An 18,077-nucleotide genomic window follows, 5' to 3' on the forward strand; every position below is an offset into this window, starting at 1 on the left:
TATATATATATATATATATATATATGTATGTATATATATATATTTACGTATATTTATTATATATATTCAAACTGGTGACAGAAATTAAAATTCAATATTTTAACAGAAATGTAAGAGAGTGTAAAATGTTATTTTTGATTTTCCACCACCAATATATACTTTATCTCTGCACTGTATTTATTACATCTTTTATTGTATTTTGAACCTCACTTAATAGTCTTGTATTCTCTGCAATATTTCTTGTTCCAGCTGCTCTTAGTTGTCGTGCTTGTAGCTCAAGTCTAGTGAGTAAATCGCGGAACTGAAACCTCGCGTGTGGTGCTATTGCAGTATCTGTAAGACTTATGCACATACCATGGAGCAAACCAACTTTATCGGATAGTTGAAGCCAACTAGCCATGATTATAGTTGGACTACCTCTAAGATTCAAAATACTATTTTCAATAACATTCGAAATTTCGATTACACTATGTTTTACTGCACCTTTTGATTCGGCAGTTTGTTTATTTGCATCTTCATCTGTCTGTGAAGTAGACTTATTGCAATTTGGTGTAGCGTATATTGAGGAACCAAAATGTTTAGTTGAAGAAACTAATGGTTTTAGTGGCTTAGCTGGCACAACAGGTTTTTCTATATCTGTGGATGATGTCGGAGGCCATACTCTTGTGTCTCCTTTACTCGTAGAACTACGTGTTGATGCCCCACTATGATCTTCTGGTGAGTCTTCACCTGCATCAACTATATCTGGTTTATTTACACCTCGAACACTTAATTTAGGACTGAGCGGTTGATTATCGCAGGAAGCTTCTTTATTTTCCCATAATTTTTTTAGGCTACTTATACTTCCGGTACTTCTACGTTTATCATCAACTTGATCATCTGTACCTAATTCTGAAGAATCTGTGATACTACTTCCAATATCATCAAACCGTTTTGTTTTATCTTCCACAACTTTATCTTTTTCTGCATTATCTACCTTTCGTAATCTAGCCTTAAAATCAATTATTTGATTATCTCCAGTTTCTTCCTTTTGCGGGTTATTCCTCTTATCTACCTTTTTCAATTTGAAGCCTATATTGCCAGTGCTTATTACACTCTCTGTTATAGGTGAAGATGCATCAATCTCTTTGTGTGTAGTGTGTTTATCAAGATTTAAATGATGATCCTGTGCAATTGAAAAACTATCATTGCTCTTCAGATTAGAAATGGCATACTCATTTTGTACTGAATGTTTATTTGTATCCATACTAAAGCTGGCACATAACTCTGATAATAACTGAGATGCAGGATCAAGAGGTAATGAAGGTACATTACCTGCAATTCCACTTTTTTTTACAGATCCTCCGTGTTTCATATCAGCACTTTGTTTTATTTCATTAACCAATTTTAACTCTAACATCTCCTTCATCCCTGGTTTGGATTCAAATGTATCTGTTATACCAACAGCAGTAGGAGGTGGAGGTGGTGGCGGAGGTGGTGGTGGTGCTTCTTCTGGAGATGATGTTAATTCTGTTGATTCCAGTCTTACGTTACTAGATACCTCTTTCGTTTTAAGAATTGTTTTTTTATCATCCAAAGATTTATTTACGGCACAATGTATTTCGCTAGTAGTTTCTCTGCGCCGTAAGTTTACACCAAATCTAGAACTAGCTTCTTTCACAGAAGGTTCTACATTTCTAACATCGTTGTTCTTATCATCTTGATCATCATTTACTTCATCCTTTATTTTCCATTCTGATTTTAATTTTCTGACACTTACTGGTGAATTAGTTTTAATATGAGAAATATCACTATTTGGAGAAGCCGTTACAGGCGGAGGCAAATCACATTGATCTGCAGGATTAAAAATTTCATCTGGTGGTGGTGGCAAGTCAATAGGTGGTGGAGGAAATTCAAGATCAGCAAGCGTTGGTTGAACGGATCTTGATGGACTGGCTGTTCTGAAACCAGTATTATTTGGACCTCGGAAAGTTCTTAATCCAATATTTTCTGTATTATTTTTTCTAATCCCTACTGTCCGACTGCGTGGTGAATTTGGTGGTTGATAAGTATTTACTACACCACTGGAAGAATTACTGCGCGTCATTTGAGGCTGATTACGTAAATTGTTTTGACGAGGAGAAAGCGAACGATGCTGCGGTGTATCCGTACTACTTGTAACATCATGTTGTTCCACAACTGTAGATATTGCCGAAGTAGTTGCAATATTTTCTTGATTAGAAGGCATTCCGCTCTGCCGAAGACTTTCTAGGTAGGCGCCAATTCTTGCACCCTTAGGTAGGGTACCATAACGGTTAATTGCTCTCTTAACATTTTGCACCTCTAGTGCACCTACATGTACCAACTGAAATAAATTTGATTATAAGCTTCATATATTTAAAAACGTTGAAATTCATTCAAGCAGTGCTAAATGCATTTACCATTAGACAAAATTTTACAAGTTAAAAATATCTCAATAAATATTGATCGTCACATAATTTGTAATACTTTGGAATTACAATATTGTTACACGAATGACTACTATACATTTTAAGCCTGGCCACAATGCATGTTCATTGTACCTTCTGAGGCAGTACTTCCTTAGATGGATAAGGTCGTGTTTTAATTTGTTTCTGATTGCATGGTATGTTGGAAACAGGTTCTGGCGAAGTTGATGGTTGAGGAACAAAATTAGGTTCTGCTGTCCCCTGAGACCCATCTCCATCGTCGTCCACTTCGCAACCTCCTGTAGTAATTGACTGTGTAGCCATTGTCACAAGATCTCGTGTGATACCTGAGTTGTCATTTAATAAACAAAGTATACTGTACATAATCTATGATTAAATATTCCTGCAGTAAGTAAGCATAACTTCATACAGGAATAGAACATATAGCTCTATCATAGATGAAAAAGAATTTTTGGGTAGAAAATATCAATGCTATATTGTTTTACTGTATATTTCTTTCATATAACTCAGGGTCATTCTCCTTAATCGTGATCATAAAGGGAAGTCAATTATATAGAAGACTCTTATTATAAATAAGTGTTATTTCAATTTCGTAATATGTATATTTTTTTGTATGTACTAAAAATGACTGTTGAAAAAATACTGTCGAAAAAATCGTGCAGGCCAGAAGTAGTTATGATGAAGTGTTTCTTAATAGGTATTTTATAATGCACGTGCGTGCGTGCGTGAATGTGTTTAGAAACATCAGTAAACTCACATAACACTGCTTGAACACATTCAAAATTTATATAAAAATACAATATTTTTCATTAAAATATAGAATTTCTGTTAATTCTACAAGAAATGATTACAAGTAATATCTTTAAAATGGAAATTACTTAAATTAAAATTACATAAAAAAAGAAAAATATATGAGATATAAAATAAAAATATAAATATATTTCTATTACTTTTTTTTTGTAATATTTACATCATGCATAAACATGATATATATTTGGATTAATATTAAAAAGAAATATTATATATAAAGATATTATTATCAATTTATCATAAAAGCAGTCATAAAGAAAGAAGAAAAATAATAATAAACTGCAACTACGTATAAATTGATTAAGATCAACTAGATACAAATGTGCACTGATATAATATCCAACAATTACTTTTAGAACTTTCAAGTATTCTGCATTTTACTATGCACATTCAGAACATATTGGCTCATGGAGAATGACCCACATTCCTGAAGCTATGAGCCACTGTAGATAACGTATAACAAAACCAACATAACTGAAATTCGAATTAATAGAATACAAGCTGGACGTGCATACATCATTACACTTAATTAATATAATGAAATACCTTCAAAAATCTTATCAATACCATTTAGATCTGTGGCATCATCAAGTGCTATGGCGGCAGCATCGGTATTTTGTTGATCTTGTTCCTGGTATGCCGAATCGCGAAATGAACTGCACGATGATAATAGACTGGAAAAAATGAATCATCTTGTAATAATATAAATCAAATCCTTTTCAAATTATTAGCTTATAAAATAAATAAAAACCTACCTCGTTCGTTTTGGAGGTGCAGGTGCTTGTTTCCCTTTTTTATTTGTTGAACGTCTCATTTGTACGATATTACTGTTACTTTTACTCGATAATCCACCCACAAAAGTACTTAATTTAGTTACAGAACTAGCACCATCTAAATGTAAGAAAATTATTATGATATTACAAATATAAATATGATAGCACATATAAACATAAAATTTTTAATAAATTGCATCACCTTGTGGTATACCAGAGGAAGACATTTGTTCAGATACAAGTACAAGTCCATGGATGTTTCCAGTACTACCAGTTTGTGATTTTTTATATGCAAGCAATGGAATTTCTCCTCCACCTTGCAGTTGTTTCTCAACTTCTAAAGTATATATATATTTATTTGTTAATATATGTAAATAATTATATTAAGGGGACAGGAAAGTAATGTCGTTTCTGCGCATGTTGATATTTGATTGTGATTAAAAATAAAAACTTGTTAAAAATTTATTCGTTTGAATTTAATTTAAGAAAGCGACATTACTTTCCGATCCACCTAATATGTTAGTTTTAGATCTAGAAAATCTAACAAATTTATTACCTTCTGTAATACTAGATTCTTGAAACATATTTTCTAATGAATGATGAATTTCTTTGAAGGTTGGTCGTTCTACTGCAGACCATTGCCAACATTGTCTCATTAATTCGTATACTTTAGGTGGACAACCAGGTGGACATTCCATCCTATAACCCTTTTCCAACATATGATAAACATCTGTCAAATCCACACCAGGGTATGGAGACATACCATAAGTCGCAATTTCCCACAATAAGATTCCAAATGCCCACACATCAGACTACACAAAAATTCAACCTATTATATTAAAGTTCTACCATCAGGTATAGGAAAATTAGTATTATTACCTTTGTAGAAAATTTATTATAAGCTAAACCTTCCGGGGCAGTCCATTTTATGGGAAATTTAGCACCAGCATGAGCTGTATATGTATCATCTCTCATTAATCGTGCTAAACCAAAATCTGCGACTTTTACTAAATGATTTTCTCCAACCAAACAATTACGTGCTGCTAAATCTCTGTTGTAAAAAATCAAGTAATGCTTTAATATAATTACAACACAAAATATAAATAATTATTGTCAAAAATATTAAAAATATACATACAGTACAGATATGATTAATAATACATTGTAATTATACATTGTAATATATTATATTGTAATAATTATATTGTAATATACATTGATAATATATATTATAATGTAAATACCTGTGAATAAAATTTCTGCTTTCTAAATAGCTCATACCACTTGCTATTTGAGTTGCCATGTGCATGAGAACAACAGCATTGATTTGATGTTTGCTTTCATTACGCAAGTAATCTAATAAATTTCCTTTACTCATAAATTCTGTGATAATGTAAAATGGTGGTTCACGTGTACAAACTCCTAATAATTGTACCAAATTTCTGTGTTTCATTTCTTTCATTATAGCAGCTTCTTCCAGAAAATCTTTAAGTGCCATGGTATCTTCCTGCAATTAAAGATTAAAAATATTATTGTAAATATAATTATAAATAAATATGAACGATATCAGAATATTATTATAGATACCTTTAATGTCTTCACAGCAACTGTCATATTATACCTCTTCCAAACTGCTTCATATACATCACCATACTGTCCCCCACCTAATTTATGCCTCATTACTATATCAGTCCGATTAATTTCCCATTCATCTGGCTCTGAAATACATTACAGTTTATATGATTTTACACAGTCTAATGTATTATATAATATTTGCATAAAAAGTTCTTAATATTAAGAGAAATTTATATATTAAAAAATTTAGTGTATTAATATATAAATTATAATATTATCAGAAACCTTTTTTTTTTTTTTTTTTTTTTTTTTTTTTTTTTTTTTTTTTTTTTTTTTTTTTTAGAATGACATATTTTAGATGAATTAAGCTGAAAATGCATAATTATTTTATTCTCCCAATAACCTGTTAATAATACAAGTTATTAATAATACTTTATGTTTTAAAGTCATGCACATCAAATTTTATCAAATTTATAGTATATTAAAACAAAATTAGAAAGATAAAGAAGGAAATTAAAGAGATGAATAAAATAAATAACATTGATTTTTCTTTTATTTAGGGATTGGGTACTTGAAAAAATGTGCTTGAATAAAAAAAAAAAAAAAAAAAGAAAAAAGAAAAAAAAACAAAGAAAAGAAAAAAAAGAAAAAGAAAAAAAAATATTGACAAAAATGTATACGCCACCTGGACTAAGTGGAAACACAGTAGGCTTGTTATGCTTTGGTGCAGGATAAAGCAGTTGCGTAATAAGACCGTCAGCAAGCATTGAATGATGGTGAACCAGTTCAGCTAATGTATTAAATTTACTTTCTGTTGTGACAAACATCTGAAATGATGAAATATGAGAGTTATATGAATTTGTATTTGTTAAGTAACGAACTAACCTTTCCTTCACTATCTTCATTGATTCTATAATGATACACTCGTCCTTCATATCTTAAAGAAATGCTACGTTGACCTGGACTACTCTCTGATTCACGAACAAGAAAACTACCATTTATGCCAGAACTTAGAAGATATTCTGCAGCATTTCTAGATATTCTTCCATGATACCAAGAATGCTTTTCCAAAGAATTAACAGGAGTTACATAGTTCGACGGAACCCACCCTACTTGACCAGCACTTGAATGTGCTTCACACCACTCTCCACTTTTATTATAACTGAGAATACGTACTTGTTCACCTGTTTATAAAAATTATAAAAAATCATATTATTATTAATTCAAAAGAAAGTACCAGTATTGCAGATATGCTAATATATACCTTTCTTCAAACTAAGCTGATTTTCTCCTCCTGCTTGAAAATCATATAATGCAACAAATAATTGTGGATCATCTTCTTCTTGTGTTAAAAGATTCTCCTTGCTAGTCCACCTATTCAAACATCATTGTAAATATTCTTATTCAAATATAATTTTTTTTAATTTCAGAATATTGCTTTAAACCATATATTTATTTTTTTACAACTGATGATAAGAGATATTTTCAAATTATTAAATACTTCCAAATTTAGCCTGTTAGATATTATCATATACTTATTAAATTTGTAAAAATGAAACTTCGTAAAGAAATATATTAAACAGACTTGAATTTTCAACCACAAAATATAAGTTGATCATAAAATATAGAAGGAAAAAAAAGAGAAAACATAAATGCATACATATGCATACACCTATACACATATCCAGTTAATAAACAATTTATATATTTAACCTGTTAGCAGCTTCAAGGAGTCCACTAGTAGATATACTAGTATGTTGCTGAATATTTGTTTGTTGTGAAATAGGTTGAACATTAGAACTACTAGGCGGATCCCCCTCTGGTAATGCTGGAATGTGAGGTAGGGGTCTACTTTGTAATAGAGCCTCTGTAAAAAAAGAAAAATAATGAGAATAAAGATAGGGACAAGAATGATGATGATATAACAGTATCTTTTTCATTCACAAACTAATTCAATCTTTATTGAGGATGACCATTGCATAACAGTATCTATATAGAATTGTTCCTCTAAATTTTTTATAAACTCTACCAAGTTACATAACAAGAAAAAATAATTTGATTTATTAATAATTCAAACAAGAATAAAAAAGTTATGGTTCTATTAAAAATAAAAAAAAATTTATAATAAATCAATTTATATACAAGATAGTTCACAGTCATACTTATAATCATGAGCAATGGTACATAGTACATGCTATCATAACTTTTCATTACAAGTATCATTGTAGATAATTTCATATATTTCAAAAGTTAACGCTAATTTAAAAAAAAATATATAATATAAAAAAATATAATATGTTAAAAATATAATCATTATAAATTATATAAGTAATATATCACATTTTGAGATATGTAATATTTAATAAAAATAATGATAATGATAGTTCAATAGAAAATTGATAGATGTTAAAAAAGAAGACTTTAAAAGAGAGGGTGAAAATTTGGAAAGCAAAAGAATATACATAACAATTGATACACATTACCACTATGTTCAGTAAATATGTTAGATCCTATAATACGAGACTCCTTTAAATTTCTGGGTTGCTTTCGCGTTTGTCGCACGGTAGACCCGGCTGGAATTATTCTGTCTTTAGTTTGTTGAGCACCCATAGTTCCTCAATTACCATGCCCTTATATTCCCTCGGCTACAAATACGCCGAGGCCAAGTTCCTCACGCACTCACTTTTGACACACTATTCAAACTTACATTATACGTTTTATAAAACAAAACGCGGGTTTATTTTAAATCACAAATCACTGTGATGTCCCTTATATTCACATTTTTATATGTCAATTACGCTCGCTACTCTCGCCATATTTGACAGCTTTGACGTCGATTATTTAGTTTGTCGGCGCATTGCTGCGGGGCAGCACATCGGGGGTTGGTTTACATGCGTGCACGAATTACATGTTCATTGATGCGTCGAATTTGACTTTTTCGATTGGTCGTGAATTGAATTTTTTCTCTTCATATATATCTATTTTTAATAATACCAAATTGATATTTACATACTGATGATAAATAACGATTTTTCTTTATGTACAATACAACGATAAAAAACTTTTCTAATCGGCATTAAAAAGCTCTTTATGTTCATGAAAGTGAATCCACTAGTACTAACACTAACGTATAGACTGCTGTTCATTGGATGTATATTATCTATGAGAGTTGAAACTACGTAATATTACATTATATATATCTATTACAAATCTTTACTAATTATATGTTTACCCATAATGCTTTAGACTAGAGAACAGAATGTAGTTTTAAAAAATTAACACTATCGAGATGACGAAATCGTTTTTAATGTGATTGATAGACAATTTAAAGGAGAATTTTAAAGCGCGATTGTCTAAATACGAGGCATAGATGCAATCGTAAGCGATTGCAGCGCTAGTTTTCCTAGAGACGACAAGGATCTATACTACTTTGTAACATATTTGCCTTTGCTGGTCGCCATAGAACTTGCTATAAATTACACGAAATATTTGATGTAATTTGGGTGAGCTCTTTCATTAATTTAACATCTATAAGTTCAACCTCTTTATTAGTATCTCGCGTGATGTTTAATTAGAAGTACAAGGATTTTATTATACGGAGGTCATTATTAGTTATGCCTCTGACTGATCTTCTCTCCGGGTAAATTTATATGAGAAAATCAACAATTTTCTTACATATTTCAGAAAAACTATGCATTGACAGTTTGGCAATGACATACTACAAATATAAATGAACGATTTTCCAATTGTATATATGCGTCTTATTTCATTTGCATACGTATTTTCATACCAATACATCTTTATTTAGAAATGACAAATTGTCATTTCATTAGATCTAAAAAACTTACTTTATATATTTAAAAAGAAAATGATATTATTTTTTACATTCGTCATTGTCTTGTCTATAAATATATCAATTTTTTGTTACTTTTTCTAGCTCATGATGTTCAGTTTGCATGGCAGATAACAGATGGCTGGAAGCAAGATCATATTAACAATTATCTTTAATGCCTACTCCAAGGATTAATTTTTTATCAGCTTATCAAAGAACCTGTTACTGTCAAGATGAGTGTCAATATAGCAAGTATTGCTGATCTTTTTAATTTACTAGAATCTAATAAACTTGGAGAAGTAGAAGAAATAAAGCAAGTATTCCATGAACACTTCTTGTGTAGTAAGTAAATTATGTCTTCTATAATGTATCTATATTGTACTTTCATTTTCTATGATAACATTCAATTACCATAGCAAAAGATAGCTGGCTTGTCAATGGTTTATTGGACTATTATCTTTCAACAAATTCTTTACGGACTGTTGAGGTACTGGCAGGTGTACGTGAACCACATGATAAGCATTTGTTAGATAGATTGGCAGAAGTTATTTCAAAGACTGGAAATAATGAGCAAAAAATTAAAGGACTTACTTTACTTGGTCATATTGCTCGTAAACAACCCACCTGGCTATATAAACTTGCAAACCATACTTTGTTTAGAGATTTATTAAAATTGCTAAAGGTATTATATATTTTATTTATTAATGATAATAATTAATGAAAATTTTAAAACTATGAAATAAAATTATGAAAAATTTCTTTTTAAGGTGGAAACAGATACATTATCACTTATGAGTGAGCTTCTTTTATTGGTCATGTTGCTACCAATGTTATCTGCTGCATTAGGACCATATTTACAAGAAATTTTTGAAGTATTTGGCCATCTAGCTTCTTATTACTATCAACAATCATCAACACTTTCTCATCCTATACATGTGACATCAAACACGGTACTTAGCAATATTGACAAGAATTATTTGTATCTATTACATTTACAGGTAAGTATTATTTATTCATCAAAATTGTATAATATAATAAATGCCATCAAAACACAAAGTAATATATTGTAGGTGGGATTATACAGTTTATTTCACAGGCTATATGCTATGTATCCCTGCAATTTCATCTCATATCTTAAACAACAGTATATTCAACGTGATCAATTGGCTACTTTTTCTCATACTATAAGACCAATGTTGGATTCTGTGCGTATGCATCCCTTTCTTGTTACAGCATCCAAAGATACAGAAATTTCAGCCACTAGGTATGAATTTAATTATAATTTATTAATAAAATATACCGTTTCAAAAATATTTTATTATATATTATAGATGGAAAAAAATGGAACATCATGATATTATAGCAGAGTGTGACCGTTTTACATTAGACAAATGTAGAGAGGAAATATTTGGAGCCACTAATTCGCGATTTACACCACCTTTAGGTTAGTACTACTTATATAATATTATCCATACATGAAAGGTTATTTAAACTTGGAGTATTTATAGATCATTCTTCCAATTTTGTACCACTAAATATCAGTGGTGGACTGACAACTACTGAGATAAGTAATGGAGATGAGGAAACATTTTGGTCTCCTAGTATGACAGTTCCACCACAGAGTCCATCATTCCAAAGTACATCTCATGAAGTTCGTTCAACTCCCTCAACACCTAATACTAACAGAAGTGGTACCTCTCCTCCAGAAGCTGCTGTAGAAGCTACACCAGAAACGACACCAGTAAAGGTACGTTAATGTTATAAATATATATATCCAGATAATTTTAAAATTACGATTTCATATAATGTAGGATGTTCGTAAGTTATCGACAAGGCCAGCACCTGTAGGATCTGCAGCAGTTCGAGCACTTAGTATTTTGAGCAATGGCACAGTAACGCAAACATCGCGGCCATCCACACCTGTTCCTCTAAATCCTTCCATATTATCTATTGCTAGCTCTGGGATGAATTCTGGAGATACTGGAGTTAATGTACAAGGATTTCTTTCACAAAAAATCAGTAAATTAATTGCTGATAGGCAAACGGCTGTTCAACAACCACAGAAATTAATAACTAATACCGAGGATGATAATAGTGTTGTGGAAACTGACATAAGTCAAAATTGCAAGAACGATTCATGGCAAGAAGATCAAGAGGTTTTATTAAATAAAATAAATATTTGATTATATACATTTCACAAAATGCACTATACTATATTGTATATCAAAACTAAGGATGAACTTTATACATTACTGATATATGTGTGTAAACTACAGGTTTTGGAAATTGTAAGCTTTCAAAATAGTAGCAGTCTTGACATTCAGAAATATAGGGAACAAAAACCGGAATTTCAAGATGATAAATTACGTGGTACTATAGCAGATTTATCTCAAAAAGTTCATCAACTTCGATTTTATTCTCAGTATCAATATCCAGTACAACATATAAATAAGAATATAAATAAGGTAAGTTATAGAGTTCTTATTTTTATATTATAAATAACTTTTAATTAGAATTTTTTTATAAAGATATTAAAATCATATTTGATATAGTTACGAAGAACTAGATCATGTTCAGATATGAAAATGCTAAAAAGGATGGATAATAATGAAAGAAAAGAAACAACAAATTACATGAAAAAACTCGAGGAAATTGGAACTCAAACAAATAGCGTATACCGATACGAATGCTTGTTATTAGGAATCTTAGATCAAAAAGAACAAATGTCTGAACAAAAAACTATTCAACATAATTCTGAATCAAGAGTATCACCAATCAGTATGCTTGATCGTTACGTTGATATTTGTGCGCGTGCAAGTAGTTTCTGTAGTGACAATAACAAAGCACGTAGGTATTGTATATATGATATATATGCGCGAGATAATTTTTTAGTATAAAAATATTTTCTATTTTTTTTTTAACATGCTAGGTAGAAATTCTACAAAACTAAAGATTACTGAAGAAAGTACAGAAGATGAAACAGGAGATGAGGAAAATTTAAATACAGATCATGTAAATCAATTGTTGCAGCTAATGCAAATGCAGTTACAATTTGAACGACAGCGTAGAGAAGTACATGCTGAACGTAATAGAAGACTTCTTGGTAAATTAAGAGATTCGCGAGCATTAGAAGAACACAACAATGCTTTGGTAAGTCTTAAAATTTAATGTTATTAAAATTTTATGAATTTTAATTATCATTGAATATATTATTTAATTTGAAATTATATAGACTGATCGGCTTAGAATGTTAGAAAGAGAGGTAGAATGTTTAAAAATTGAATTAGATAAAAGTAAAAGGGATAACCGGGACGCTGATGAACGATACAAAGATGTATTACATCATTGGCAAACGAAGGTTTGTTATATGTAAAATTTTATATTTTGCTAAAAACTACTATCGATTTAAAATAATGTAATAATATTGTCAACGATCTGATACAAAGTGTGTAGAAGAGCAACGACAAAATCAAATTTTGAAAGTTCGAAATGAATCACTCGAATTAGAACTAAAAGAGGAACAACAAAAAATAGTTGAATGTGAACAAGAAACACGTTCTGCGGAGGCTGCATTGTTCGATGCGGGACATCAACTTAAAGAAGCATTGAAGGCAGCTAATCGTGCAAAGGAGTTAGAACATACTCTCGATACTGTACAAAAGAAACTCCTTCTTTTAGGAGAAGTAAGTTGAACGTAGATAATTTAATGAGAGCGAAATGTTCAACGAAAAAATTTTTTTCTTTTCTTTAATTCTTTTTTTTTTTTATAGGCACAATCGAAATTGCAAGAAAATGTAGGAGGACGATCGCCTACGATCAATCAAGAAGCGGCACAGATACAACAAGCATATGCAGAAGAAATGATTAGTAAATATCGATTTTATTTAATGAAATTGATAATGATAATATTCTCTATTTGATATGATATATGATATAGCTACATTTTTTTACTTTAGATCTACGACGCCAATTAGAATCCCGTACTTCGCTTGTAGAAGTTTTAAGAGTACGTTTAGCTGAATTAGAAAATAAAGAAAATCGTAAGGAAGCGCAACTCGTTGAACTTCAACGTTCTCTGCTAGAAACGAAGGATCAACATGAAACAGAATTAAATGCAGTTGAATCCAAATATAAGGCACAATTGGAAATTAATCTTCTATTAGAAGGTCGTATACTCGAACTCCATGGTACACTCGAGAGTATAACTTGTGGAGCAAGTACTAGTGTTGGAAATCTTCCTTCTTCTGCATCTCCTAAAGAACGTACTCCTCCTTTATCAGTCAGCCTAGCTTCGTCAAGCGAGGGTAGCCTTGCCTTTATTCACTCCAGCACTGGGATAATGAACGATTGCTGTGATTCTGCAGGTGAAATTCCGAATCTGCAAGCGATTGTTGAACCTATCCCAAGTAATCAAGTTGCTTCACCATCCCGCTCAAATCAACAACGACAATTTCCAAAGCAAGATTAACATTGTATTGAAATCATTCTCTATTAAACAGGCCTTTGTTTCACATCATTGCAAATTATGTCTGGTGCTGTGCTGATCATAAATCAGAAGAAGGTTATTTGTAGCTTTTTATTACTAGATTAGTTGTAATTTACAAAATCTTGTTATTACGCGATTGCCATTTACAAGTGAAGAGACATGTTACTTAATCGAGTTATTAATAATGGTCAACCTTTACTGTTCACAAACGAAGCAAGAATAAAAGGTTCAAATATTTTATGAAAACTTCATAACATTACTTTTAACTTACGATCCTCTCATTATTTATAGGAGAATTATCTTTTCGCAACATCGATGAACAGAGATACATACATTTATAAAAACGAGAAATGGTTCGCTAATTATTTATTAAACATAAGTATCAAAAAATGCATTAAACATATTTAAAACAATATCTAATTTTGTTCAACAATTAAAGCTTTTTTTCAACTTTATTGTTTAATTTTGCATCCACTTTTGTCTATTAGTAATTATTAAAACTTTGTTTCACTAAGTTATATTATTACTTCAAAGCTATTGAAAGTAAGAATATAAAAAACAAATTAGGTAAATTATTCCAATTATTGTAACATAACCTTTTTTATTATATAATAACATTTACACACATCTTAAAACATATATTGTAATTAATTGTACTATAATGTTGGTACTTATAGATTTTTCAGTAATGTAAGTATATTCCATTGCAAAATCAAATAAAAACAGTGAATTGTATATTTATTAACATCACGGATGTTATATATACATTAATACATATTCTTAATATGTTTAAGTACATATGTTAAAACCAATCAAGATCAACTTGACACGAAGCCTAATTTGATTAGATTGTATTTTTATTAATCTTTGCTTCTATTAATATGTTTGTAATTCTTGACTTATAGTCATTAGAATTGCATCATCTGGATTGGCATAACTAGCCAAATCTGGAATAATTTTAAAAGTAAAACATTTACAATATAATATATATAGTTAAGATATATTATAAAATATCCTTACTCACGATTATGACCTTGTGTAGAATATATTTTGCGTAATATTAATTGCATGAACCAGAAAATACTTAGCCATATAAGAGCACCAACTGAAAAAATTCTAAATGCTTCAACACCTCCATATACATCCATTATCCATCCACATAATAAAGTACCACTTGACACACCTATAATTAAAATTTACACTGTAAACTCTTCATTTTCTATATTATATTCAACTTCAATAATATAATGAAATTTTAATTATACTAACCAATTCCTTCAAAAATAGAACCTATTAAGCCTTGTATAGTAGCTTGAGTACCTGGAGGAGTTATTTTGTCACCATAAGATACCATTGTTGGCCAACAGAGACCATATGATGGACCATGCAATATTTCCAATGGTAAAAATACCCATGGATTTGATATTAAACTATATGCCATAAACCTTAAAGAAATTTCTTATTATTATTTAAAAAATATGAACAATTTTTTTTTTTTTTTTTTTTTTTTTTTTAGTTAACTTTTTGGAGCTTACCTTATTGAATAAATGAGTAATACAAGACTCATAATATTTATATGACCAAATTTTTTCAAAATACTTCCTGACAAAAAATTAAAAGGCATTTCTGCTAAGAAACATTCTATGCCAATCAATAGACCTTGCAGAGTTTTAATCCATTTTGTTTGTGTGAATGTAGCTACATTTTCTGTATGCCAAAGCAAGAAGTTCCATATTACTCCTGTACACATTCCAGCACCTATGCACCACCATCCAAATATCCATATGTTAGGCTCTTTAGAGACGGTTAACAGCTCCCTCAGCATTGATGGTTCTTCAGAACATTCAGGATTTTTCTGTAATGATACTGCTTGCTCCCATTACCTGCCAATTTTTGATTCTTTTGATAAATAAACAGAGTTGTGCTTTTGTAATATGAACCCATGTAATTTAAAACACACCTTTCTCAATCTGGCTGACATTATAATGTCAAGAATCATAAAGACCAACATCATAAAAAATATACATGTATAATCCTTTTGAAATTGTCCTTCACTAAAAATATCTACCAAGTATCCTGCACTTATACCAAAAATTCCAAATCCTATACTTCCCCACATCTTTTGTTTACCATAATCTTTTTTCCTCTCATTTCCTAAAGTACATAATATTATTGTACTGTTACATCATAACATTAATATAAATTTTGTAAAGAAACGCTATATATAATAGTAATAATACAAACCAAGTAAATTGAAACAAATAGAATCTGCTATGCTAACCACAACAGCCATGCAAATCCAGCTCACTATAGTCGTCCATAAAAAAAAATGAAATTGATATGTAAAATCTGTTGGAGATATATCATAGTTATCAGATTCATGTAATAATTCATTTAAGGCTGGATGTTGACAAGAGGCAATACATGAAGTTTTTAATAATTTCTTGCAAGCAGGTCGATGTGTATTTCCATAAGAAAAAGTTACATTAGAAACTCTTAAGTTTGTGCAGTTTTTCTCCTAAATAAATAAAATTTATCAAAATAATTTACTATGAACTTTCTTAAAAATAATTATATAAAAATTGACTTACAGGTAAATCTTTATACATATTAATTGTTGCAACAAAATCGAATGTTTCATTTGAAGAAATATTCGAATTATTCTTAGCACAGTATAACGGATTCCATAGACACAGTTCTTCATAAGCTCTTTGAGAAGCTTTACAAAATAGCTAAAAACAAAATATTGTATATATCTTCTTCAAAAGAAGAACTTTATAGAATCTTTACACAGATTATTTTTAATAGCAGTACCTGACATGTAGGATTATCTGTAGTTTCTTCAGTTGTTATTACACCTTGCATTGCTTCATCAGAAAATCCTTTCTTTGAACATACTTCTAAAAATAAGTCTCCATCACAAGTAAGAGTAATATTTGCACTTGTTCTAAATTGAGGTATAAAATGGATTGAGAAAAGGCTTATAGTAAGTAATACTTGAAATATTAAGAAAAAAGTTTTAGGAAGATTAAATTTATCAGCTAATCCTCCAAACAGTGGTTTTGCAATCAAACCAGATATGGGTAATACTGTAAATATTGTACCGACCAAAGTTCCAGAGAAACCTAATTGCTTAGCAATTGTTGGTAAAAATGGTAATACTGGTCCAGTAGCTAAAATGGAAAAAGTATTCCATTAAAATTAGAATTATCTTGTTCTTAAATTATGTAGGACTTACCAGCATTAAATAAAAAATAATGTGCTTTAATAAAAAAAAGATTTTTGTCTATGTTATCAAACATAATGTAAAAGGCAATTATTACTACAATCCAAACTTTATAAATTATTTATGTACACTGAAATATTATCTGACTTATAAATAAAAAAACACTTTAGATAAAATACATAGTCAATTAACGTAAAAATTTAAAAGATTATTAGTTATTTTTGCAATGGTAATTAAAAAGATATAAAGTTTAATATCAATGAAGAATATTAATAACTTCTTATATAAAATAGATATTCAAGATTTTTTTTCACAAATACAAACATTCCATTCGATTCTAATAATTATTTTTTCTCATTACACGCATAGTATAAATACTACAAATGAAAAAACTTCGTTAAATCAGCTTTTAATATGAAGATATCTTATCAAAGCGCGTCAAATGTATATCAGGGTTGCATTACATTATATCAAATTTACATTTTTTGTCGTTATTGAAATTATAAAGATAAATAACCAATATATCTGAAAGTTGATATTTTTAATATATGTAATTACCTACTATAATTATAAAATAAAAAAAAAAACGTACAGTTTTATCTATTAAAATTTAATTTAAAATATTTCGAGAGAATAATTGAACGAGAACTAATAATTGCGACTACACGAAAGAACTCAATGTTAGCAACAGTTTCTGAGTTAAATATTAGGCCATTAATATTGAATCATAAAAGAATGGTAATAAAAGATGCAAGAATAACCTCTAAGAAAACAATTTTATATAAAAAAGTAATCTTGACTAACGAACCAGTTATTCATAGGTGCGCTAGTGTCGTTAATACTCGTATTTTTACGATCGTTTTTAATGACACTTAATTACCGTGGTTGCGTGATATCCAATTAAATTAAAATTTTTGTGATGCAAATT

General features: G+C 29.8%; 3 protein-coding genes across 8 annotated transcripts; 1 reads left to right on the plus strand and 2 right to left on the minus strand.

The window, feature by feature from the left end:
- Nucleotides 1-37: 37 nt before the first annotated feature.
- Nucleotides 38-8,735, minus strand: LOC124948135 (tyrosine-protein kinase Abl). 4 transcript variants are annotated; one of them, XM_047491320.1, is made up of 14 exons: nt 8,089-8,735; nt 7,319-7,472; nt 6,870-6,979; nt 6,782-6,789; nt 6,291-6,432; nt 5,618-5,748; nt 5,275-5,537; nt 4,910-5,081; nt 4,587-4,842; nt 4,233-4,367; nt 4,013-4,148; nt 3,804-3,931; nt 2,562-2,773; nt 38-2,344 (listed from the first exon to the last, which is right to left on the minus strand). In XM_047491320.1, the coding sequence occupies exons 1-14, from the start codon at nt 8,213-8,215 to the stop codon at nt 161-163; spliced, it is 4,158 nt and encodes a 1,385-aa protein (XP_047347276.1). In that variant the 5' UTR covers nt 8,216-8,735; the 3' UTR covers nt 38-160. The 4 variants fall into 4 exon arrangements, with proteins under 4 accessions (XP_047347276.1, XP_047347275.1, XP_047347274.1 ...); XM_047491319.1 differs by having other exon boundaries at nt 3,825-3,931; nt 6,491-6,789; XM_047491318.1 differs by having other exon boundaries at nt 6,491-6,789.
- A 123-nt stretch (nt 8,736-8,858) lies between these two features.
- LOC124948137 (hamartin) lies at nt 8,859-14,174 on the plus strand. 2 transcript variants are annotated; one of them, XM_047491322.1, is made up of 15 exons: nt 8,859-9,108; nt 9,543-9,779; nt 9,854-10,119; nt 10,205-10,435; nt 10,508-10,701; nt 10,769-10,881; nt 10,946-11,184; nt 11,249-11,593; nt 11,714-11,902; nt 11,990-12,284; nt 12,367-12,587; nt 12,670-12,795; nt 12,884-13,120; nt 13,208-13,304; nt 13,394-14,174. In XM_047491322.1, the coding sequence occupies exons 2-15, from the start codon at nt 9,671-9,673 to the stop codon at nt 13,903-13,905; spliced, it is 3,174 nt and encodes a 1,057-aa protein (XP_047347278.1). In that variant the 5' UTR covers nt 8,859-9,108; nt 9,543-9,670; the 3' UTR covers nt 13,906-14,174. The 2 variants fall into 2 exon arrangements, with proteins under 2 accessions (XP_047347278.1, XP_047347279.1); XM_047491323.1 differs by having other exon boundaries at nt 9,103-9,245.
- Nucleotides 14,175-14,507: 333 nt separating this feature from the next.
- On the minus strand, nt 14,508-17,701 carry LOC124948138 (major facilitator superfamily domain-containing protein 6). 2 transcript variants are annotated; one of them, XM_047491324.1, is made up of 9 exons: nt 17,162-17,701; nt 16,738-17,096; nt 16,515-16,655; nt 16,168-16,441; nt 15,884-16,077; nt 15,459-15,778; nt 15,193-15,368; nt 14,948-15,106; nt 14,508-14,870 (listed from the first exon to the last, which is right to left on the minus strand). In XM_047491324.1, the coding sequence occupies exons 1-9, from the start codon at nt 17,223-17,225 to the stop codon at nt 14,800-14,802; spliced, it is 1,758 nt and encodes a 585-aa protein (XP_047347280.1). In that variant the 5' UTR covers nt 17,226-17,701; the 3' UTR covers nt 14,508-14,799. The 2 variants fall into 2 exon arrangements, with proteins under 2 accessions (XP_047347280.1, XP_047347282.1); XM_047491326.1 differs by having other exon boundaries at nt 14,944-15,106.
- Between the last annotated feature and the right edge of the window lie 376 nt (nt 17,702-18,077).

The sequence above is a fragment of the Vespa velutina genome, chromosome 3, assembly GCF_912470025.1.
Source record: "Vespa velutina chromosome 3, iVesVel2.1, whole genome shotgun sequence".
Classification (NCBI taxonomy): Eukaryota; Metazoa; Arthropoda; class Insecta; order Hymenoptera; family Vespidae; genus Vespa; species Vespa velutina.

Excerpts from the sequence above, each read along its gene's own strand:
- LOC124948135 (XM_047491318.1), bottom strand. The coding sequence starts at position 8,215 with ATGGGTGCTCAACAAACTAAAGACAGAATAATTCCAGCCGGGTCTACC. Across the intron at positions 6,980-7,318 it reads CTCCTTGAAGCTGCTAACAG|GTGGACTAGCAAGGAGAATC; the intron begins GTTAAATATATA and ends ATGTTTGAATAG. Across the intron at positions 4,368-4,586 it reads AGAATCTAGTATTACAGAAG|AAGTTGAGAAACAACTGCAA; the intron begins GTAATAAATTTG and ends TATATACTTTAG.
- LOC124948137 (XM_047491322.1), top strand. The coding sequence starts at position 9,671 with ATGAGTGTCAATATAGCAAGTATTGCTGATCTTTTTAATTTACTAGAA. Across the intron at positions 11,903-11,989 it reads TAAATAAGAATATAAATAAG|TTACGAAGAACTAGATCATG; the intron begins GTAAGTTATAGA and ends TATTTGATATAG. Across the intron at positions 12,588-12,669 it reads AAGAACACAACAATGCTTTG|ACTGATCGGCTTAGAATGTT; the intron begins GTAAGTCTTAAA and ends GAAATTATATAG.
- LOC124948138 (XM_047491324.1), bottom strand. The coding sequence starts at position 17,225 with ATGTTTGATAACATAGACAAAAATCTTTTTTTTATTAAAGCACATTAT. Across the intron at positions 16,656-16,737 it reads CAGATAATCCTACATGTCAG|CTATTTTGTAAAGCTTCTCA; the intron begins GTACTGCTATTA and ends TTTTGTTTTTAG. Across the intron at positions 15,107-15,192 it reads TTCTATTTTTGAAGGAATTG|GTGTGTCAAGTGGTACTTTA; the intron begins GTTAGTATAATT and ends TTTTAATTATAG.